Source organism: Myotis myotis, unplaced genomic scaffold (genome assembly GCF_014108235.1).
Source record: "Myotis myotis isolate mMyoMyo1 unplaced genomic scaffold, mMyoMyo1.p scaffold_m19_p_6, whole genome shotgun sequence".
In the NCBI taxonomy this organism is placed as follows: Eukaryota; Metazoa; Chordata; class Mammalia; order Chiroptera; family Vespertilionidae; genus Myotis; species Myotis myotis.
This window is the reverse complement of record NW_023416368.1, coordinates 95,397,577-95,420,918: the sequence shown is the minus strand read 5'-3', so window position 1 is coordinate 95,420,918 and position 23,342 is coordinate 95,397,577. Positions and strand designations below refer to the sequence as shown.

Sequence of the window (23,342 nt, the reverse complement as noted above, 5' to 3'; positions counted from 1 at the left end):
CCCCTGACCAGAATCGAACCTGGGACCTTTCAGTCCGCAGCCGATGCTCTATCCACTGAACCAAACCGGTTAGGGCTATGAGTGGGGTTTTGAACTCCCCTACTATGACTGCATTGCTATTGATCTCTCCCTTAAAGTCTTGCTTGAGTTTTTTTTATATATTTTGGTATTTCAATGTTGGTGCATATATGTTTACAAAGATTACATTTCTTGTTGTATGGATCCCTTTAGTATTATATAGTGACCTTCTTTGTCTCTTGTTTTGAAGTCTATTTTGTCAGATATGACTATTACTACCCCAGCTTTTTTAAAAAATATATATTTTATTGATTTTTTTTACAGAGAGGAAGGGAGAGGAATAGAGGGTTAGAAACATTGATGAATGAGAAACATCGATCAGCTGCCTCCTGCACACTCCCTACTGGAGATGTGCCCACAACCAAGGTACATGCCCTTGACTGGGATCAAACCTGGGACCCTTCAGTCAGCAGGACGACGCTCTATCCACTGAGCCAAACCGGTTAGACCTACCCCAGCTTTTTTAAGATATCCATTTGCATGTAATATTTTTTCCATCCCTTCACTTTCAGTCTGTGTGAGTCTTTTGTTCTGAGGTAGGTCCCTTGCAAACACTATATATATATAAGTGTCATGTTTTCTTATCCATTCAGCTACTCTATGTCTTTAGGTTGGAGCACTTAGTCCATTTACATTTAATGTTATTATTGATAGGTGTTTATTTATTGCCATATTTTTCTTTATACCTATGTTCCTCTCTCTAATTCTCTTTCTTCTTAAAGCAGTCCCTTTAACATTTCTTGCAATGTTTGTTTGGTGGTAATGTAGTCTTTTAGCCTTTTTTGTCTGGGGAGCTCTTTATTTCACCTTCAATTATAAATGAGTAGTCTTTTATTCAGGTCCTTGCTTTTGAGTACTTTATGCCAATCCCTCTGGCCTTAAGTGTTTCTGTTGAGAAACTAGCTGACAGATTAATGGGATCTCCCTTGTAGGTAACTTTCTGTCTCTCTCTTGCTACCTTTAAGATCCTTTCTTGTCTTTAACCTTTGCCATTATAATTATGATGTCTTAGAGTGGTTCTCTTTCAGTTCATCTTTATTGGGACTCTTCTGTGCTTCCTGAACTTGTGTGACTTTTTTCTTCTCTTTCTGGCACCCCTATGATGCAGATGTCATCCCAAAGTTCCCTTAAACTATCCTTCTGCTTTTTAATTTTCTTTTTGCTTCTCTAATTGGGGGGGAGGGGGGGTTCTTCCTTGTCTTTCAAATCACTGATATGATCCTGTGCTTCAGTGAATCTACTTTTAATTCCTTCCAATGTATTCTTTTTTGTTGTTGTTCATCTTCACCAGAGGATATTTTTTCCATTGATTTTGAGAAAGAGTGGAATAGAGGGAAGGAGAGAGAGAAAGGGAGTGAGGGTGGGATGGAGGGAGGGAGGGAAGGAGATAAAGGAAGGGAGGGAGGGTGGTATGGAGGGAGGGAGGGAGGGAGGAGTTGTGAGAGAGACACAGCAACCGGTTGCTTCCTGAACTCACCTCACCTGGGGCAGGGAGTTGAACCTGCAACCCAGGTATATGCCCTTGTTTGGGAATTGAACCTGCAATCTTTTGGTGTTTGTGCTGATGTCCTAACCACTGATCAACACCAGCCAAAGCTTCTTCCAGTGTATACTTAATTTCAGGTATGATAGTCTTCATTTCTGACTGGTTCTTATTTATGGTTTCTATTTTTTATGCTGTTGTGGTTCCTACTTTGTTCCCTATAATTCTCACTAAGTTCTTTGAGCATCCTTATAACCATTATTTTGAACTCTATATCTGATCAATTGCTTGCCTCCATTTCAGTTAGCTCTTTTTCTGGAGTTTTTTCCTTTTCTTTCATTTGGGGTTGTTTCTTGTCTCAATATTTTTGCTATCCTTTTGTATTTGTTTCTATGTATTAGCTAGATCTGCTATGCCTCCCAGCCTTCATGGGTGGCCTTATGCAGTAAGTGTCCTGTGGGACCCAGTGGTGCAATCTCTTTGATCTCTTGAACTGGATGCTCTAGGAATGTCCCTTGTGTGTGTTATTTGGGCTTTCCTGTTGTAACTGGGTCTTGATTGCTGTTGTCCCATTCATGAGTGGGATCTCCCCTCAGGCTGGCTGACTGTAAGGCTCAACCCTAACCACATTGTGCGACCTGTTATACAAGTGCTGACAGAACAAAACAAAATAAAACACAACAAAACAGAAACATACAAAAAGACCCCTACAACAAATAAAACAACCACAAAAGAAAAGAGAACAGAATAATAAAGAAAAGAAAATTTAAAATATGAGAAGAAAAAAGAGTAGAAGAAAAAGAAATATGAAAGGAAAGAATGGAGAGAAAAAATAAGAATGAAGAATAGGAAAATAGTATGAAAGAAAAGAGGGTGGAAAAATTGTGAATGAAAAGGAAAAAAGAAGAGAAAGAAGAAAGAAAAAAAACAATGAAAGGAATAAAGAGCAAAAAGGAGAAAGAAGAAAAAAGAGTTAGAAAAGGAAAGAGAAAAATAAGAGATATGAAAGAAAAGGGAGAAACAAAAATAATAACAAAGCAATAAAAAAAATAAATGCAAAAAAAAGAAAGTGAAGTGGAGTCTGTCTCAGCAGAGTTTAGTGCCTCCTGGTAGCTCCCTTGGGAGCTTGTTCTTATGCTGACTGAGGCTGTTTTTGTCTGATGTTTCTGTGCCTCCCAGGTGGTACTTTGGTGCTAGCCACTGTCAGAAGCTGTCCAGGCTCTCAGCAACCTGTTCAAAGCTTCAAGTGATCCACAGTTCATGGAAGTCCCCACAGGGCTTAGCTGAACATGGGGCCAAGTTGCATTCTAGGGCTGGATTAGCAGTATAGGGTCCAGGGATGGGTCAGCAAACATCCCAAGGCTCCTTGGGCTCTGCCTCCATCCACCTCTGCCTTCCAGTCACTGTAAAGGCTGTTTCTGAAAGGCTTTTGGTGGAATCTAGAGTATGAGACCTCTGGCTCTCTCATGAGGGGGAGGTGCCATTCACATTTCTCATAGTCACTCATCTGAGACTGTTCCAGAATAGTTCTCTGACCTTGGCAGGGTGGAGCCCCTCATATGCAGTCCAGTGGGCCTGCTGGAAGCCAGGAATTTCTATTAGCTCTCCAGTGATAGTGGGGGAAATGGCCCCACCCCAAAACCAATCACTGATGCCCCCTGAGTCTTTTCAAACCCATAGGCTTGGCTGTTGCTGCTGTCTCCTCCACAGGGTCAAGATGCAAGGTGGGGCAAGTGGGAGTCCTGAGGGTGGGGTGAGCGGCATCCCAAGGGTAGGGTATCTGCCCTTTCCCAAGATGTTGCTGGCTGGGAGGAGCCTGCTCCTCTCAGAAAAATGGCTGTTGTGGTATAGGGTGGGGGACAACCAATTGCAGGTCTCCGGGCTGCTGCTTTTTCACATCTCCCCACAATGCTTCCCATCCCAGCCTCTCCTCAGGCAACTCTAGTCCTCACTGCCCTCCCTCCGCCAAAGCCTTAAATGAAAATCCCGTGTTCTGGGATTTTTATTTAATTTTTTTAAGGAAGAAAAAAAAATGAGGCTTTATCTCCCACCTGCTCTGGTCTCCCTGGTGACCAGAAGCCTTGCTGCCTTTTACGGCTGGATGTTACGTGGGCTGCTGTTCTCGGCTCTGGTGTTCTGGACTGGCAAGCCTGCCTGGGATCTGGGCCTGGACCCCAGGGATATCTCCGCAGCCGAGAGATCCCTCCTCACCCTTGGTCCATTGCCATGGAAGCTGGGCCAGCCCTTCTCGCAACCCTTCCCTTCCTGCTAGTCCAGGTGGTTTTTGCCCTTCCTTATTAAAGTCTCCTCTTCAGCTAGTCCATAGTTGGTAATTCCAGGTGAATGTTCCCCAATTTAGTTTTATTTCCAGTTTGGCCCTCGGAGGAGTTTTAAGAAAGATTCACCTACTACACCACCATCTTGAAAACCTAGCTTCTTGTGTTTTTAAAAGCTCTCTTTCCCATTTTTTCCCCTTTGGTTTGTTTAGTTTCAGGCAGTTGTAGGCTGTGTTTACGTTTCTGATATCGGCAGGAAGACTTTGGAAGTTACTGAGAAGACTTCAAAAAAATTCTATTAGGCTCTAATTTTGCCAAATTTCTGATCATAAAGTTATTAGATTCTTTGAACTATCTTTTCAGATTTTAGGCAGGACAAACAATAAGAAAATTTAAAGTATCTGCTCAGATGGCAAAAGTTTCTTTTATGATTCACTTAGAAGTTATTTAGACAGTTTTACTTATTAATTAACTAAATGTATTTCACTTATTAATTAACTAAATGTATTTCACTGTCCCAGAGTGGTTAGTATTCCTCTTCTTTTAGGAAATTCTGGAGGCCCAGTGCACGAAATTCGTGCACTGGAGGGGAGGGATCCCTCAGCCTGACCTGCACATTCTCGCAGTCCAGGGCCCCTCAGGGGATGTCCGGGACCCCTCGCTCCTTACCACCTGCCTGCTCACTGCTCCTTACCACTTGGCTCGCTGCTCCTTAGTGCTGCCATGGAGGTGGGAGAGGCTCCCGCCACGCCACTGTGCTCACCAGCCATGTACCGTCTTCTGACTGAGTGGCGCTCCCCCTGTGGGAGTGCACTGACCACCAGGGGGCAGCTCCTGCATTGAGCATCTGCCCCCTGGTGGTCAGTGTGCATCATAATGACCAGTCATACTGGTCGTTCTGCCCTAATGGTTACTTAGGCTTTTATTATATAGACTAGAGGCCCAGTGCACGAATTTGTGCACAGGTTAGGTCCAGCCTGCCCACCACAATCTGGGCTGATCTGGCTAGGCTGGCCGGGGGGAGGCGCCACAGGCAGTTGGCCAGCTGGCCCTGGCCCCTGGTCAAACTCCTGGTTGAACTCCTAGTCAAACTCCCGGTCAAGGGAGAAATTTGCATATTAGCCTTTTATTATATAGGATTGTTCTTATGACAAACAACATAACAAACAGAGACAAGAAAAGGAAACAGGGGAGAACAATTAAATGATGCCAATGTATTGAGGGAAACAGCATCCCTTTACTCCTGAGGTATCACACCACATGCCAGTACCTGGGGCTATCACCTCCACCCTTGAAGGAAAAACCTTGTCTCAGAGAAAGACATTTGACCTCAACCAAAAAACAAGGGCGGTCTGAACCTAAGAAGGCTTCACAGTCCAAGGAAGCAGTGAGCCCAAAAGAGACTTTGTTGGTATCGTACTTGGTTCTAGGTATGCTGGATCACGCAGGTGAGACCTATTTTAATCCTGTTTGTGATTCCAGATATGCTAACCTAAAAATAAAAAGTCTTTCAATGTAAGAGGCAATAAGCATCAAGAAATAGCTATTCTGGAATCACTGATTCAAGCAGAAACCCAATAGTGTTTCAATTAGAAGACAAAGGCAAAGGGTATTTATGAGATAAGGAGGGGGAACAATTGCACCAATAGAAGGAAGACATTTATATTAATACAGATAACATAATAGTGATGTTAATTCTAAACAGTGCTTTTAATTTTCAGTCTAATAGTCATCAGTCTGGTAGTCATAATAATTGCTTTCTTGTTAGCTTTGCGAGCAGTTCTCTGGGACACAGTTATTCTGCCCTATGTTAACATTCCAGAGATTTGAGGAAGAAGACCTACAAGACAGTATCCATGGAGTGGCAGCTGTAGCTCCATTTTAAAATAGCTCCATTTATTATATTTTTAAAATATGGTTGATTATATCATTGGCCATTGGTGATTGGTTCAATCTCCAGCTCCTCCCTGCAGGTCAGGAGTGGGAATGAAACTTACATCCCCCATCACATGATTGGTTCTCTGAGTAGCTGGCTCCCCATCCTCAAATGGGCCAAAAGCCACCTCATTAACATAACAAACCGCACCTTTGAAGCTCTCAGCACAGGGAATTCCTAGCAGTTTAGCTCTGTGCCAGAAATGGCTAAAGACCAAATATGTATTTATTATAAACTAGTGGCCTGGTGCACAAAATTTGGGGGGGGGGGGGCGGGTGTCCCTCAGCCTGGCCTGCAACCTCTCCAATCTGGGACCCCTCGAGGGATGTCCAACTGCTGGTTTAAGCCCAATCCCTCTCAAAATCCAGGACTGCTGGCTCCTAACTGCTCACCTGCCTGCCTGCCTGATTGCCCCTAACCACTTCTGCCTACCAGCCTGATCGCCCCTAACTGCTCCCCTGCTGGCTTGTCTGCCCCTAACCACCTCTGCCTTGGCCCCAAACCCAGGACCCAGGATTTTCTCCTCCAGCCGGCCGCAGGCACCCGGGCTTCCCTCCCTCTGGCCAGCCATAGGCACTGGGACCCAGGCCGGCTTCTCCCGGGCTGGCTGCAGCCACAGGGGATGGTGGGCAGGTGATTTTGCCCAGGCTGCAGGTGCTGGTGCTGGGACCATGGGGCGGGCAGCTTCTCCGGCTGGCTGTGGCCTGGGACCATAGGGCGGACAGCTTCTCTGTCTCTCAGGCGCAACCAGCTGCAGGTGCTGGCACCTGAGACTGTGGGGTGAGCAGCTTCTCCATCACCCAGGCCACAGCCAGCCACAGGCACTGGTGCCCGGGACCACCGGCAGGCGGCTTCGCCTGGGCCTGGCTTTGTCAGGAAGGATGTGCAGGTGGTCGTCCGGAAGATGGCAGATCTAATTAGCATATTACCCTTTTATTAGTATCATGGTGTGTTTTTTCTCACCATCATTAACCATAGTAACTGTTGCTTATGTATTAAAGTTCTATTCCTATTAAGTCTAGAAGCAGCCTCAGAATCCTTCTCACCATTCATCTTAAGTCTGATGCTTAGTTGATCAGAATTAATACCTGAGCCGGGCGCGGTGGCGCGCGCCTGTAGTCCCAGCTACTCAGGAGGCTGAGGCTGGAGGATCGCTTGAGCCCAGGAGTTCTGGGCTGTAGTGCGCTATGCCGATCGGGTGTCTGCACTAAGTTCGGCATCAATATGGTGACCTCCCGGGAGTGGGGGGCCACCAGGTTGCCTAAGGAGGGGTGAACCGGCCCAGGTCGGAGACGGAGCAGGTCAAAGCTCCCGTGCTGATCAGTAGTGTGATCGCGCCCGTGAATAGCCACTGCACTCCAGCCTGGGCAACAATGCGAGACCCCGTCTCTTAAAAAAAAAAAAGGAATTAATACCTGAGGTGAAGCCTCTTACTGCAAATGTATCCCAGAATGTATGGCATCCTCTCTGCTTTATGATCCAGCTAATAATACATTGCCTCAATCATGTTGATTGAGGTCATTTTTCCCCTTGCAGTTTCTAGTAGTAGATTACCATCTATTGTCTAGGAAGCAAAATTGATTGTCTCCATGTAGATCACAAAATAAGATATTTTTCTCATCAATAAAATTTCATTCTTTCAGCATGAGTAGAGTAATTTTGTCAATGTATTGAGGTAGTAACAGTTTATAACAAATTGAGTGAATTATTATTTCAGGTACTGTGCTGTGTCATACACAGATTTCATTTTATCTTTGCAACAACTCCATACAGTAGGTACTATAATGACACAGATGAGAACACTGAGGTATAGAGAGATCAGGTAACTTGACCAGTAAAACCTGAAAGTGGCTGAGTCTCATTTCAAATCCATGAGTCATGCCATTTAACCATTACGCTCCACTCAGTATTGTGCTAGAGCCTGCTCTTACTGGCTCACAAATTTTCAGGAATGTTGCAAGCTGGTTGTTAAACATGGTCATTATTAAAAATTAAATTATGTAATCTTAAAAGTGAATAAATTACATTAAAACCAAAGGTAATACATACTCTAAATTCATCATGCCTTAATTATTTACTATACTTTACTGTTCTGACTCTTGACATTATTTATATATTTTGGGTCTTTCTGGTGGAATATAATAATGTATTACTGCATGTTTCTCCTCAGCTCTGCATTTAGTGGCATCACATTAGCAGCCAAAATCAGCCATGGAAGGAGAATTTATGCCACAGAAATTGGCCGATACTATAAATCAGGGTTTTGTTTTCTTTGATTGAGAGCAGTTGTTAAACATTTACCAGCACAACACTGACCACATTGGTGGTGGTGGTCTTGTCAGAATGTGTTATATGATGCAGATGAAATTCTATTTAAACAGACTTGATATAGATACTTTCAAAGATGGAAGAATTGTCCCTGTCAACTATTTTAGTTGATTCATATCTTCACTGATTGTCATCATTGCAAAGTTTTCAGTCCCCACATGGATTGCTGGGATATAATATGTCTTGCCCTGTCCTTGTCCCCTCCCTTTCTAGCCTTTGTTACCTTAAGGACTCTGGCTTTCCATTTATATGTTTAAGTACCAACCTTACCTGCTTAAAAATGTAAGCTTTTTAACATTGCTCTCTCTGTTCCTCATCCTTCAGATGAAAAGTGGAGTTGGGTCGGGGCAGCAGAGAGAAATTCAAAGGGGAATGTTGGAGTAATGACTGCAGTGGGGGAAGAGGGAACCTATCTCCTGGGCCGCAGGTGCTGGCGCCCTAGACCACAGGTCTGGTGGCTTCTCCAGCTGGCTGCGGCCTGGGACCTCGGGGCAGGTGGCTTCTCCATCTCCCTGGCCACAGCCAGCCGCAGGCGCTGGCACCCAGGACCGCTGGAGGGTGGCTTCGCCTGGCCGGCTTTGTCAGGAAGGACATCTGGATGGTCGTCCAGAAGACATCCGGTCTAATTAGCATACTACTCTTTTATTAGTATAGATCACAATGTCACAACTGCCCTAGCCTGAACAGGGGTTTTCTCCCATCCTCCTCCTCTCCATTGTCCCCCTCAGCATCACCTCCATCCCTTACTGAGGTCATACTCTGAGCCAGGCACCATATGACTGTTTACAAGAATTATCTCCTCTCACCCTGACAATATCCCTGACAGGGTGGGCTGCTCTGACTCCATGCTACAGATGTGAAAACAAACTCAGAGTTCCTCTAAGACTGCATAGCCAGGAAGTGACAGATCTAATGGTTTCAGCTCAGACTTCTATGCCTTAAAACAGTGGTTCTCAACCTTCCTAATGCCGCGACACTTTAATACAGTTCCTCATGTTGTGGTGACCCCCAATTTCATTGTTACAAATTGTACATAATTAAAGCATAGTGATTAATAACAAAAACTATGTAATTATATATGTGTTTTCCAATGGTCTTAGGTGACCCCTGTGAAAGGGTCATTCGACCCTCAAAGGGGTCGCGACCCACAGGTTGAGAACTGCTGCCTTAAAAGATCAATTTCCCCCCCCCCCAATTTATCCTGTTCCCTTCCTTTGTTAATTTTTTCCCTCATAAATCATTAAAATGAAAATAAGCATGTTCGTTTTATTTATTTGTTTTCACCTTGCTCACTTCCAAAATTAATTCAAAAGGCTTATGATCATATAAATCAATAAAACCAAAACTTGTTAAGTTCTATTCAGATGCATGAACCGCTGCTCTGTAGCCCCTTTATGGGTTAGAGTCCCTGTCCTCAAAGGTCCTTGTGAGACAAAAGTCAGAAATGGAAGACCAAAGCTGGAGGAAGAGGGTCTCTTCAGAGGTGGTGGTAGAGGAGAATTGGCTCCGAGCTTCCTGGCAACCAGGGAAAACATGCAATGCTATGGCACACTCTAGGTCATTGTCCCTGCTAAGCTAGAAAAGCTGTGGATGTGGATATTGGTATAAAAATGGTGTCAAGCCATGAACATGCAAGGGCTGCTCCTTTTCTAGCTTCTGTGGAATGGTGTGCTGCCAGGGCTTTAGAGAGTAAAAGAACCTGAATTTATTACTGCCTCTACCAGGTGACCCTGAGAAAAGGAAGGTCCCCACTCAGTGTGAAATAATTTTTGCCACTGGAGTGAGCAGTGTTGAGAGTATTTGTTGAGTTACCACATGAGGTCTGGACCTGGAGCAGGTCTGCCTCAGGCCTGCTGATAGTGTATGGGTTCTTGACTTCCTATGGGAAAGATTTCAGAACATGAGTCCAGGTGTTTTCAAAAGTATGTTTATTAAAACTGGGGACAATGAAACAAAGGCTTAAGGTAGGAGAAGCAACAGGAGAAAGTCAGAGAAAAAGGGGGCCTTGGAGACAGATTCAGGGAGTAAGCCTGGGATGAGCTGCTGCTGCCCACAACTACCCTGGTTGCAAGTCTCACGAGGTCCCTTAGAGCAGTGGTTCTCAACATGTGGGTCGCGACCCCTTTGGGGTCGAATGACCCTTTCACAGGGGTCACCTAAGACCATCTGAAAACACATATGTAATTACATATTGTTTTTGTGATTAATCACTATGCTTTAATTATGTACAATTTGTAACAATGAAATTGGGGGTCACCACAACATGAGGAACTGTATTAAAGGGTCGCAGCATTACGAAGGTTGAGAACCACTGCCTTAGAGTTTAGGAGAAAAGGAACAGAGGTACAAGGTGTGGGTGACTCTGATTCCTTTGTCTTGAGACGTCTTATCTTCCTTTAGTTGGCTGTAATCCTAGGGGAGGGTCTTAACAGAATATTCATTAGCTTTTCAGATGTGTCCTTGAATGTGTTCATTCATCACAATGTATGTATAGAGGGGTCAGGGTTATCTAGTTAGTTTTAAAGAACATCATTGGAGAGGAACCAGGACTAAGGCTGTTCTGTCCCAGGATAGTCTAGAATGTGTAAACCATTGTTCTTAAGTGTCTTTGATTAGGGAAGATAAAACATGTGATTCATTAGCTGGCTATAAATTGCTCAAATCATTTGGCCTTATTTAATTATTTTGTCTCAATTTCCCTTATTCCACTTGCCAAGGAATTTCCCTAGCTTCTTACTCTCCTGCCACAAGAGAATGAAGGCAAAAGTTTTCTTACCAACTTTTGTCACCTCCTGTCTAGACACCTGAAGATAGACTAAAGAGTGCATTGTGTTCCTGTGGGCAATGTGAAGGCTGGGGCATCCAGGCCTAAGCTGTGGTTGGGTGCCCTGGAGTGGCTGCTGGAGGGCCTTGCTGTGTGGCCCTGGGCAAGGGACAGAGACCAGGTCTGAGTTATAGCCCTCAGGGCAGGAATGTTTATTTTGAGGCCAGCTTGCCAAATCAGGACAGTCTCAGGATGTGGCCTTATTTAGGCTGTGCCAAGCCCTCTGAAGTCATACTGTCTAGATGAGTGAATGAGTGAGAGGAAAGGACTGTTCCTCAGGTGGGCACATGGGGTCTGTCTTTCTCCAAAGCCCTGTCTCCTTCCTCTGCATTGGGAACTGCTAAAAAGAGGATACCCAGGGAACAGGTGTTAATGCCCAGGGGGCACAGTCAAGCCAGAGCCCAAGTGGGGAGGGCCTTGGTGTACACTGCAACCCCCCTTCCCCCTCACAGAAGGTGGGTTGTGATGGAGTGATCGGCTCCAACAAGCAAGAGGACAAGTGCGGTGTGTGTGGAGGGGACAACAGCCATTGCAAAGTGGTCAAAGGCATGTTCACACGCTCACCTAAGAAGCTGGGTGAGTGAGCCCCTCCCTCTGGCCCTGGGGCCTGAATGTCTACAGCACCTGCTCAGTGGACATGGGATGCTTGTCCTTGGGGCTCTGTCTGGGTTCATGACTCTTCTGGAAGGGTGAGGTGGTGGGAGAACCTAAACAGGACAGCTTGAGCCAAGTTCCAGGGTGGGTGGGGGCCCAGGTGAGGGTTCAGGGCAGAAGATGCCAAAATATAGGTACATACGGTGGGTCTCAGATGTCTATTTGAGGGCAGGGGCTTGCTGAGGCCACCCCTCTCCTGCCTTTTAGGGCTGTGAGGCAGCTGTGGGTCCCTTGCTCCCTGTCCCTTAGCTGCCTTTCTGGGTGGACAGTCAAAACACTGGGGCCTCTGGAACTATCTTTGAGGGCAAGGCCCTCCGTGCCTTGTCTGCACCCCAGTGATTCCTCTCCTTTCATTTGTCTTTGTCTCCCCACATCCCAACAAAGGTTACATTAAGATGTTTGAGATCCCCACAGGAGCCAGGCACCTGCTCATCCAGGAGGCATACATTACCAGCCATCACCTGGGTGAGTCCCACAGCCCAGGAAGGCAGCATATCTACAGCTGGCTTTACCGGGTATGGGCAGAGCCCCTGGGGTGGGAAACTCGATTGGAGAGACTCCCTGTCCCTGGCTCAGCCCATGTCGTGGACCTTTTCTGGATTCACCTTTTGGTAGAGAAACAGTGTGTTTGGATCAGAGGGCTCCTGGCAGCAGCTGTGGAGGGATATGTGTCACACACCCCCAGCCCACAATAATGACTCCCCATCTCAAGGCTAATGGGAGCTGCTCCCCACCCACTGGAAGGCAGGCAGGTCTCCAAGCAGGAGAGTCCTGAGTAGCCTCCCCACACACACTACCCAGAGCGTCTGAGCTGGAGGATGGCCTCCCACAGTGTATTTGCATATTTTTCCATTAGTGTACTTTTAAATTCCTGAGATTCTATCTAGAGTAGAGATCTCTGGCCACTCTTGAAATGTCAGATGTTCCAACAACTCTGGATGCCCCTTCCCACGTGACAACCCTTGCGGGAGGGACTCTGCTCACTGAAGCTGCCTGGGACTCTTCGCTGGGGCTCCACCCATCCTCACCCACTCCCCAGAAAGGCATCTGTGCCCAACCTCCTGGGTAGTCATGAGGCCCAAAAGTGATGCAGGGGGCCCCTGGGAGATCCTGGACAAGTTCCCCCAATTTGGGGCCCACCTTCTTCCGTGTCCCGCAGGATCAGATTGGTTCAGGGCCTCACCATCCAGCATCCCTGCTAAGACATGACAGAGTCCATTTTCTTTTAATAGTCATTTTTTTTCTGTTGTTACTTTAAGAAGAAAATTTATATTGTTACCCAAAATGCAAAACTAGTACCACTTGCCTTAAACAGAAGGCAGATATAAAAGTCAGTGCCCCCCCCCCCCCTGCCAAAAGAGACTGCTAAAGACTCCAGGTCCCAGGTCCTCTGTCTCTGCAGGAGAGAAGACAGAGTTAGTGACAAGTTGAGGACCCATAACAACTACTGAGGTTCACTTTGTGATGTAGACAGAGAGTTATAAGAGACTTGTGTACGGAGTTATTTCCTCACTCTGTGCTCTGTCTGGGCTCCCTAAAGTTACCCAGCAGCTCCCCAGTACTCCTTCCACACTATGCGAAGTGTGAGGCTTCCTGGCCAGCTGAGTCCTCAGCTCCTAGACATTTTTGCAATGGCTTGAGTGGTCCCCTAGTCAGGGCAAGCCTCTTCAGGAGGTATGGGGAACTGGTGGGACCCCAGGCAGGGCCACTATTACAAATGGGGTGGGGAGACCCTGATTTTCAGCTGGACATATGCTCACCCCATGGCAGGAAGCCCCACCATTGTGCCCTAGTGTCCAGCAGATACCCTGCACCCTGGGGGTTGAGGCGGCAGGCGGGGGCTCTGAGTGCCTGCTGACTGTAGGGAGCGAGCCTTTCCACTTCTGGGCAGAGCCCCTGCTCACCCAGGGTCTGTGGGGGCAGGTCCGAGAAAAGACCCTGGGCCTGGCAGAAAGGCATCAGTTCTGGCCAAGTGGCAAAGGAGGAGCCAGGCTCTCAGGTGATTGGGCTGTCTGGCAAGGACACTCCCTGCACCTGCCCAAACTAGTGTGCCCCACACCACCCCACCCCCATCTCGGCCTCCCTTCAGCGTGCCTGGATCTTGCCCCTGATAATCTTGGTGGGGGCTCCCCTTTTGCTGTTTTCAGCTGTCAAGAACTTAGAGACAGGCAAGTTCATTTTAAATGAAGAGAACGACATAGATCCCAATTCCAAATCATTCATCGCCATGGGTGTGGAGTGGGAGTACCGGGATGAAGATGGCCGTGAGACGCTGCAGACCATGGGCCCCCTTCATGGCACCATCGCTGTGCTGGTAAGTCCCCAGGCCAGGGGGCAAGTGGCCACTGGGTAAGGGATGGAGCCTCCTGCATCCTTCAGGCCATGCTTGGAATGGCCTCTCTGGCCAGTCCATCCTTGTGTCAGAGTGGGGGACAAGCATGGAGCTGCCAGGTGGGGCTCTGGGCCCTACATCGCACCCAGTGACCTCAGGCACTCTCCCTTATAAGGGTTTTGGTTTCCCTGCTGAATGACATCTATAGCCACCTTTAGTCATGCTCCTTCATGTCTGCCATCAAATCCCAGTTGTACCACACCTGGGAGTACCGGACAGGGCTCAGGATGTTACACCACCAGACCACTGGACTTTGTCCCTGAGCATTACTGGACCCCAGGTCTCCTGAGTTCATGAGCGTGGACCGCTCCTGGTTATGGGAGTACAGAGGAGGGGCTTGATTTTCTAATCACTTTTTTAAAATCAATTTTAATTATGTAAGTATTATATTCTATCTGTAAAAACAATCAAACCACTACAGATAAAGCTAAGGTGAGTTCACTGTGGTGGGGGGTAGGTACCCAGACCCCAGCACCTCATCCCTGGGCATACCCTCTGATTGCTTCCCCTACAGGGACTTTCACCCCCAGATGCTGTTGGGGACCCGCCTGCCAGTGCAGGTGCAGGCAGGCCTCGGGACCTGCAGTTTCTGCGTTGATAAATTCATCTACTTGCTAAAATGTATCTGTAATCCCCAAATAAAAACTCAGCGTGATTTCCACAGACATCTACAGACAAATGCAGAGCAATGACATGCATGTTCCAGCTGAGGGGGAGCCAGGTGACCCCCTGCTTCTTGTTTTAGCTCCTACTATAAACCAGTGTCCTTTTCACAGTGTATTTAGTGCCACATTTTCCACATTTTTGTGCTTTAATGGGATGATTTCACTGTTTAAAATGGCCCCCAGGCATAGTGCTGAAGGGCTCTGTGCAGTTCCCCAAGGTGAGCAGCTGTGGGGTGCCCCATGGAGCCCATGCAGCATAGGGGAGCTTCTTGCAGGCCTGCATTACAGAGCGCTGGCCCGGAGTCAGATGGCAGGGAATTAGCAACATATATTAAGTACAGGTCCTTAAATAGAAAACGCGTAAAATATAAGGTTACATGTTGATAGTAGATGAGAATGCCATGGCCAGAATCTCGCAGGACCCTAACTCCCTGTGAGCAGTGGTTCAGTGTTGGGGACTTTGTAGACCATAATGACCTGCAGCGAATACCAAGACTGGGCTATAAGTTACCTCGACTGACATTTCTAAACTGGTTTCGAGGAGGTAGAGAGCTGGGCAGACACATTCATGGCCGTGTGGGGGCACAGGTCATCCCGCAGGGAGACACCCGGATCTCGCTGACGTACAAGTACATGATCCATGAGGACTCGCTCAATGTGGATGACAACCAGGTCCTGGAAGAGGACTCGGTGGGCTACGAGTGGGCCTTGAAGAAGTGGTCCCTGTGCTCCAAGCCCTGCGGTGGAGGTGAGAGGCTTCTCAGGGTGGGGCCCCGAGAAAGCCGGGGCCTGAATAAGAAGGGTCTTCTAGGGGAGGGGCTTCTGGAACCCCCAGTGCCCTGCTGACTGCCAGGCCAGAGGCATGTGCCAGGCATGAGAAGACGGGTCCCAAGGAGGTTGAGGCAGTGATCTGTGTCTGGGTGACAAGGGCCTAGCCCTTCCTGGGAGGGAGCAGAGGGTGAGCAGGAGGGAGGTGTTCAGGGCAGCAGCCAGAGGGCATGTGTGGGGTCTGGTCGATGCCAACATGAACCTAAATCAGTGCGGGAGGCAGAAGCTGGCCTGGCGGGAGTTGTTGTGAGAGTGGGTTGGATGGGCTATTATGGCATCACGAGGCAGGGCACAGGGGAGATGTAGGCTGTGCTGGAGATAGGTAGAAAGGCCCCTCTGCAGGGGTCTCTCCCTGTGTTCATTCAGAAAAGCCTCCCAGACCTTCCCCAGCAGTGCTGGGTGCAGAGGGGTCCCTCCTGCCCCATACCTCAAGGAGCCCACAGTTGGGTAGGACATGCAGGCATACAGGAAGTTCTGATTTGCCCAGAGTGGTCAATGTTTCTGGGGGGTGAACAAGATCAGAAGCAGGAGATGACAGCTCAGCCTGCAGAAGCAGGGCCAGGACAGATTGCCCTCAGATGCCAAAAGGGTGTTTGCTGAGGGGCTCGTCACCCACTCCCTGTCACTGACAGATAAAAGGTTTCTCTTCCCAGTGCTTCCACCTGGGTAATGGTGTCCCCAGCCTCCCCAACCCCTGTGGATTTCCTCTGCGTGTCCTGTTGATTCTTGCTTCTACATATCTCTCAGACCCATCTGCTATTCCCATCTTCCAAGCCCTGGCACCCCCTCGCTCCCTCCCTGGCCCTGTGTGTTCACTTGCCCCCAGAGTAACCTATTAAAGAGGCAGATCAGACCATGTCCCTCCTGGTGTCATAGCCTTCAGCAGCTCCCTCTGCTCTGAGGATAAAAAACAATTCTCCTCATGGCTCCTGAGGTCCAGGCAGCTTGCAAACCTCTCCACTGCTCACCCTGGCTTTAGATGCTTCTCCTGGACATGCCATGCTCCTGCCTCAGTCCCTTTGCACAGGCTGTCTCCTCCCCTGGGAGCCCCTCCCCTTCCTTCCTCCTCTACTTCCTGTGATATATCCAGATGCCCAGACTGGATCAGGCTGCCCCACCATATTCCCTCATGTCTTGCCCACTAAGCTGGAGTTCTGTGACCGTGGCACTGCTGATACCTGTCTCTATAATTCTTTATTGTGAAGGCTGTCCTATGCATTGTAGGATGTTGAGCAACACTCCCCCAGTTGTAACAACTAAGTATTCCAGACATTTCCAGATGTTCTCATGTGCAAAATCAGCCCCATTTGAGAACTGCTGCACTAGACTGTGGTGGGAGGAGACTCTAGGACATGTTCCCATGTTTAGCCAACTCCTGGTTCATGCCAGGTCCTCGGTGCATATTAATTTAATGTGGAGCAAATGGCTAAGCAACGGGAGAGGAAATGAATCCTTCCCTCTTGTCTTGGCTATCAAGGGGCCAGGGAGAAGGTGGTCGCTCTCCCAGGCCTCTCACCCTCACTTGCCCAAGGGCAGTGGTCAGCAAACTCATTAGTCAACAGAGCCAAATATCAACAGTACAAGGATTGAAATTTCTTTTGAGAGCCAAATTTTTAAACTTAAACTATATAGGTAGGTACATTGTTATTAACTTAATTAGAGTACTCCTAAGGCTTAGGAAGAGCCACACTCAAGGGGCCAAAAAGCTGCATGTGGCTCGCGAGCCTCCATTTGCCGACCACGCCTAGGGTGCTGGGAGGACACCAGGCTAGACATCTCCAAGGCCTGGCTCAGGCACACTACCCCACCCCGTCAGAAAGTTGGGAAGAACAGCTGAAGATGCAGGTGAATCTGCCCCTTTGCACCCCATAGAGGGGCCACACTGCCCCATTGAGCCTCCTTGAGCTCTCATCTTCAGGGTCCCAGTTCACCAAGTATGGCTGCCGCCGGAGGCTGGACCTCAAGATGGTGCACCGCAGTTTCTGCGACGCCCTCCCGAAGCCCAAAGCCATCCGCCGGGCTTGCAACCCACAGGAGTGCTCCCAGCCCGTGTGAGTGCCTGGGGTTGCCCAACTCCCTGGCTGCAGTCTCTGGGTCCCACTAGAGGGAGTAGAGGACAGATCCCCCCCAACTCCCTCGCACCCCCACCCCCCCGCCCCGGGGCTGCAGTGGAGGGAGGTATGGGATCTGTGTCCATGGGAGGGGGGGGCGGGAGGGGGAATGGGGGGTAGTCTGGACTTCATATTTCCTGAGGTGTGTATGGGTTCATTGTCACTCACCATGTTTTGTGGAGTCTAAGAGGCTGCACCTGCTTCAGATTTGCAAAGCTAAAACACTACTGTGCGTCTTAGAGATGGCAAGTGGTAATGCTCAGGTGGGGGAAACAGGCTCAGGGAGATGTTTCCAAGGCAGCCCATAGCAGTGGTTGCAACCTTGACCTCCAGGCCCAGGGTCTGGCAGGGCTTCATATCTGGGTCCTGAGCAGGGAAGACAGTTGGTACTAGGTGAGGGCATGTGGGGTTGGGTGCTAAGAGCCTTGCTACTGCTTCCAGAAGGGTCAGTGATGTCAGCAGAAGCTGAAGTCGAAGGGCAGAGCCAGAGCCACAGAAGGGACAAAGACTGACAGGGTCCTTCAGGCCTGGGCGATCCATGGCCACCCACACCAGGGCTCCCATCAGTGGGCATGTGTGGGGTTCATTATTTGCAAGACCTCGGGCAAGGGTGCAGCAAACTTAATGGGGCACCTTTGTGGGACTAAGGAAGGCCATACCTCAGAGAGCAGGAGGCCTTCCCTCTATCCACCATGGCCACAGGGGACTGACCATGTGCCACTCTGCCCTCGCAGATGGGTCATGGGCGAATGGGAGCCGTGCAGTCAGAGCTGTGGGCGGACAGGCATGCAGGTCCGCTCCGTGCGCTGCATTCAGCCACTGCACAACAACACCACTCGCACCGTGCACACCAAGCACTGCAATGATGCACGGCCCGAGGGCCGCCGGGCCTGCAATCGTGAGCTCTGTCCTGGACAGTGGCGGGCCGGACCCTGGTCCCAGGTAAGTAGGTCTCCTGGCCCTGTCCTGGGTTCTCAATTCCCAAACCAAGCTTGGGCAGGACTGAGGTGGCTGGGGCATACCACCTTTGTCTGGACTCAGTTCATGCCCTGGGCCACATCCCATAGGTCTCAGGATACCAGTGGTGCCATGTAATCAGTGCTCTGTTCAGAAACCCAGTGGAATGTGTGTCTTCAGGGCAGCCTGGGCTCCCAGGAGGCTGAGGGCAGCCTGGGCTCCAGGTTCTTATCTCTGAAGGTGGATGTGTGGTCTAGAAGGTCAGCTAAGCTGGCAGGAGGGCACACAAACCAAGGAGGGCTTACACTTGGGCTGCAAAGAGTAATACGGATGGTCTTGGGGACTGAGGAGCAGTTCTGAGGGCAGAGCTGATGTAAGCACTGACCTCCAGCTCTCAGCCAAGATCAGCCTCAAGGTCCATAATTCACAAGGAGGATCACAGGACTCAGAGGTTGGTGCACTCATGGTTATGGGTTATTACAAGGAATGCTCAGAGCACAATTCGGGAAGGGAAGAAGGGATGGCCAAAGCCTGAGGAAACCAGCACATGCCTCTAGGTGTTTCTTCCAGTGGATTCACCACGGATGCACCTAATTCTCCTAGCAGTGACATGCAGCAACACACACAAAGTACTGCCAATCAGGCAACCCACCCAAGCCTGGGTGCCCAGGGTTTTCACTAGGGAGTAGTCACATAAGCAAACGGTGCCTGTGTGTGTGATCATATCAATTACCGAAGCTCTAGACCCCAGCAGCAAAGTGGGTGCTCAGCAGAAATCACATTGTTGGTGCAGTGCTATTCAAGGCCTCAGGCATGCAAAACACTCACTAGACAGAGCATTCCATGGACTTGGTTCCCTGGAGCTGCCCATGGGCCAGTCCCTGCAAATGGCCTTTCTTAGGACTGTGTAGGGTTTAAGCAACCATGTCTGCTGAGTCAACCCTTTCTCACACACAGGGCAAGGACTTGAGAATTATCCTTGCTCACGGCTGGGCCAGCTGTGAGCCGAGCCAGGAGGCTGGATGTGACTGCTCCTGCTAGCCCCTCCCATGGAGAAGGCAGAAGGGGACAGGGGCTGGAGGGGCCATTGAGGGTGCTGGTAGTATAGAGCCTGGGGGCGCCTGGGGGGAGAAAGGTCAGGGGGATGGTCCTCTGCCAAAACCTCCAGGACTCAGAGCTTTCCCAGTGGTCCCCAGTGCATAGCAGGTTTTTCTGGGTCTTGGGTATCCCATAGCCAGAGTATCCCTATGCCAGGGTATCCCTATGCCAGGCCCTGCATAGTCGCTCTCTTTAACTCATAATAACTTGAGACATAAGTATGTGTGTCCCCTCTTACGAGCCCAACAAGACTGAGGCAGCCACCCGAGGCTGGGGTGAGACAGGGCCAGTCTCTAGTCCACACTCTCCCGCTGCCCCTCACCACCTCAAACGAGTTATGGGGTCACATGCGTGAGGGGCTCTTCCGGACCGCAGCATGGGAGGTGGCCCCTGACTGGTGATTCTCCACCTACAGTGCTCTGTGACCTGTGGCAATGGCACCCAGGAGCGGCCGGTACTCTGCCGGACAGCAGACGACAGCTTTGGGATCTGCCGGGAGGAGCGACCTGAGACAGCAAGGACCTGCAGGCTGGGCCCCTGCCCAAGTAAGCCCTCTGTTGCACTGTTCCCTGGGCCCCAGTGTGCAAGCCCCAAGGCCAGGGGGTTGGTCCAGGCAAATGCTCTTCCCACAAGTGGCCTGTACTCAGTGTCCCTGACCTTAAAATAGAAGTTGAGGCCTCCCAGGCTAGGGCTGGGCCCTTTCCATAGTGGGCAATATAAGGAACAGCTCATCTTCAGGCCAGGCCAGACCCTGACGAAGGATGGAACCGACTCAGCCCATTCCTGCCTTCCTGACACTCCCTATTGGTCTGGGAAATAGAACCAGACTCACAGTGACTACACAGCAGGGCTCAACAAGACAAATGCCCTGTACCTTGCACAGACAACAACCAGAATACCGGCTACTTACAGACACATTGGCAAATGCTCGACATGGGACCTCTTTTGGTCCCTGAAACAGCTCAAGATGTAGACCCTATACAAGTTCTGTCTACAGAGAAGGGAGCTCAGGGGGGTCAGGTGTGCCCACCCCAGCTGGGGGCAAAGGTGGTAGATCCTGATTCACTGGGTCCCTGCATTCCTGAAGCACGCAGTTTGTGCTCAGCTGGGGAGCAGGACTGGGTGTGGAGGAGCAGTACACAGGTCAGGAGGCCAGCAGTGCCTGTGTGCTATAGCTACTCCATAGCTGAGACCAGGATGCAAGGGCGTTGGGGAGAGAGACACAGTCCCATCTGTTATAAGGGTATGCCTTGAATGCCCTCATTGCCCTTCCCAAGGATGCCAGGGTCTATGGAGCAGGGGGCTGGGAAGCCCTGGCTGGTGCCCCAGCAGCCACAGTCCCTTTCTCTTCCCTCTAGGAAACATCTCTGACCCCTCTAAGAAGAGCTATGTGGTTCAGTGGCTGTCCCGACCGGACCCCGACTCGCAGGTCCAGAAGTCTTCGTCAAGTAACCGGCCCGTTTATAACTCTGCCTCTGCCCTCCAGTGCATGCCCTGCGCCTTGTGGAGCTTGCCGTGGGCTCCCCTCCTCTCTTTCTATGGAAAACTCCCCTGACTCTTGCTGAGTGCTCTCGGTTGACTCTGTTTTCTCCTGGGCCTCTGTGCTCGACCATCTCCTTCAGAGCTGCTGGCCACCTGGCCGGGAGGGCCAGCCTTACAGAGGCAAGGCCCTGGCACTGGCCTCTTGTGGAGGGGTCCGGGACCTGGTTGGTGATGGCTTGTAAAGGGTCAAAGATCTGTCATGGTGCTGGTGGGGCCAGCAGCCAAAGTGAGAATGTGACCACTAAGTGACCACGTCGTGGGGCCACATCCTCCAAGCTGGAGCTGTAGGTGGGAAGTCAAGGGGAAGCCTGCCCGTCCCCTTTCAAATGCACCCACCACCCAGAGACTGGGGCTCTTGAGGTCTGCAGTTTGTGCTGCCATGCTGGGTAGCCCGGCCCTAAGGGTCTAGTGTTATACTGGGGGCTTCCCGGCTGCCTCTTCTGCTGCTGCTGCTGCTGCTGCTGCTGCTGCTGCTGCTGCTGCTGACCCTGTGCTGAGTGTGTCCTCCTGACTCATGTGACTGTGGCCTGTTTCCTGTGGCCTTTGTGTCCAACTCACACAGCCCTTGCCCCCATGCCCTGTCTCCTCAGGCAGGTTCAGGTCAAACGGAGGAGGCCTGGTATGTGTCCCTCCAGTGGGACATAGGGACACACTGCCACTCCCATTCTTGGTCCATTAGCTCCAATGGCCTTTCCTTATCATGCACACATGGCCCCATCAGGGGTGAGAGCATGAGAGAGTGAGAGACTGATGCGGATGCGGCCACCTGCCAGTGTGAACAACTACAGAATTACCTCAATTTTTATTGCTTTTTTGCTTAGACAAAACTATGTAGAAAATGCCTTAAAGTTGAAAGGTAACAGAATTGGCTGCTAACTCCAGCTTCAGAGGGGGACATGATCCAGGTAGGAGGCAGGTCCAGCGGGAGGTGGTCTAAGTTATCCATCTTTGGCCAAGAATAAGGTTTCTTAATCAGGTGGCCTGGCTCTCTGTTCCCCTTGGCCTGTGCAGGGACCCACGCACTCTCAGGCCACCTGTATAGGAAGGACACCCACTGGCCAGTGGCGCCGACTGTTGCTGGAGCCCTGTGGGCACTCCCACAGCTCTGCCTTACTCCAGAGGGCAACATTCTTGGCCCTTCAAGTAACCCGTGTAGCATTCCTGCCATCACTCCCACTGCACACCCCAGCGCTGTCCCCCTGTGAATATAATAGCATCCCCACCAACACCAGCCTCCTGGCACTGGTTACTGTTATGTAAATACTCGGTGTGTACTAATTCTCACGACTGTTAACTTCCAACTTTGACTAGGCCATGCGAGTGACACGAGTGACTCTGGGAAGGTGCCGTACACTCCTGGGCATTGTTCTCTCTGTCTACATGCACTTTGGTTTATCAGGGATATTTTACTAGTGTTTTGTATGTATTTATGGCATATTATATAGGTTCCATTGTCGTTGCTTTCCAGTGTTTTTTTTTCTTTAATGAGACCATGTGAGTGTGTGCCAAAGTGACTGTGAAAATGACCTTTTATTCTTACTAACGCTGGAAGGACTTCCTGTCATGCAGCCCACAAATAAACTCAATAAAAATTTCAGTGAAACTGGGTACTTGGGTTCGGCACACTGTTGGCTGGCTCCTTCTCGTCCTCTCCATGGCTGACGGCACATGGAGCTGTGAGTGCCCTTCTGTCCCATTAGTTCCTTGGTTTCTGATTCAATGGACTTTACTGACCTTTCCTTTGCCAAATGAGGTGTTTAAGTTTCCTCTACTGTGGAGACACACCCCTCCCCTGTGAAGATACACCACTGTGACTTTGAGTTCTGAGTCATTCGTGCTAAACAAGCACCTCCAGTAACACCTGTGTTCTCCTCCTGGTTGGCGCTCTTACAGTCCCCACTTGGAGGGGATCGGAGCCATGCAGTGAAAATGTGAGGTCAGGATCCAAGACAGTGCTGGTCCACCATCAGGCCACCACTCTGGCCCCCAGGGCAGCTTTCATCTCTCAGCTCTCTGTTCAGGAAAGGAGAGGTGCCCATCGGGCCCAGGAGAGTCTGAGTCAGGAGAAGGGCAAGGTAGTGGTGGCTCTAGACATCTGGCCTATAATAGTCACGATTGTGTGTGCTCAGCCACGCCTGCCCTTAGAAGCCACAGGGCCTGTGCATTTATT

General features: G+C 49.8%; 1 protein-coding gene across 5 annotated transcripts in view; it reads left to right on the top strand.

Moving 5' to 3' along the window:
- Positions 1–23,342, top strand: part of ADAMTS2 (ADAM metallopeptidase with thrombospondin type 1 motif 2) — a 290,963-nt gene that overhangs the window by 259,229 nt on the left and 8,392 nt on the right. The window contains exons 14-21 of one of the 5 annotated variants that reach the window (XM_036313181.1): positions 11,378–11,501; positions 11,964–12,044; positions 13,727–13,893; positions 15,225–15,384; positions 17,383–17,515; positions 18,310–18,517; positions 20,046–20,175; positions 20,989–21,078. In XM_036313181.1, coding sequence (XP_036169074.1) covers positions 11,378–11,501; positions 11,964–12,044; positions 13,727–13,893; positions 15,225–15,384; positions 17,383–17,515; positions 18,310–18,517; positions 20,046–20,175; positions 20,989–21,078 — 1,093 coding nt within the window. Of the gene's footprint in view, positions 1–11,377; positions 11,502–11,963; positions 12,045–13,726; positions 13,894–14,485; positions 14,652–15,224; positions 15,385–17,336; positions 17,516–18,309; positions 18,518–20,045; positions 20,176–20,988; positions 21,079–23,342 lie in introns of those variants that run through there. The other 4 variants (XM_036313183.1, XM_036313182.1, XM_036313184.1 and 1 more) reach the window with 4 other exon arrangements.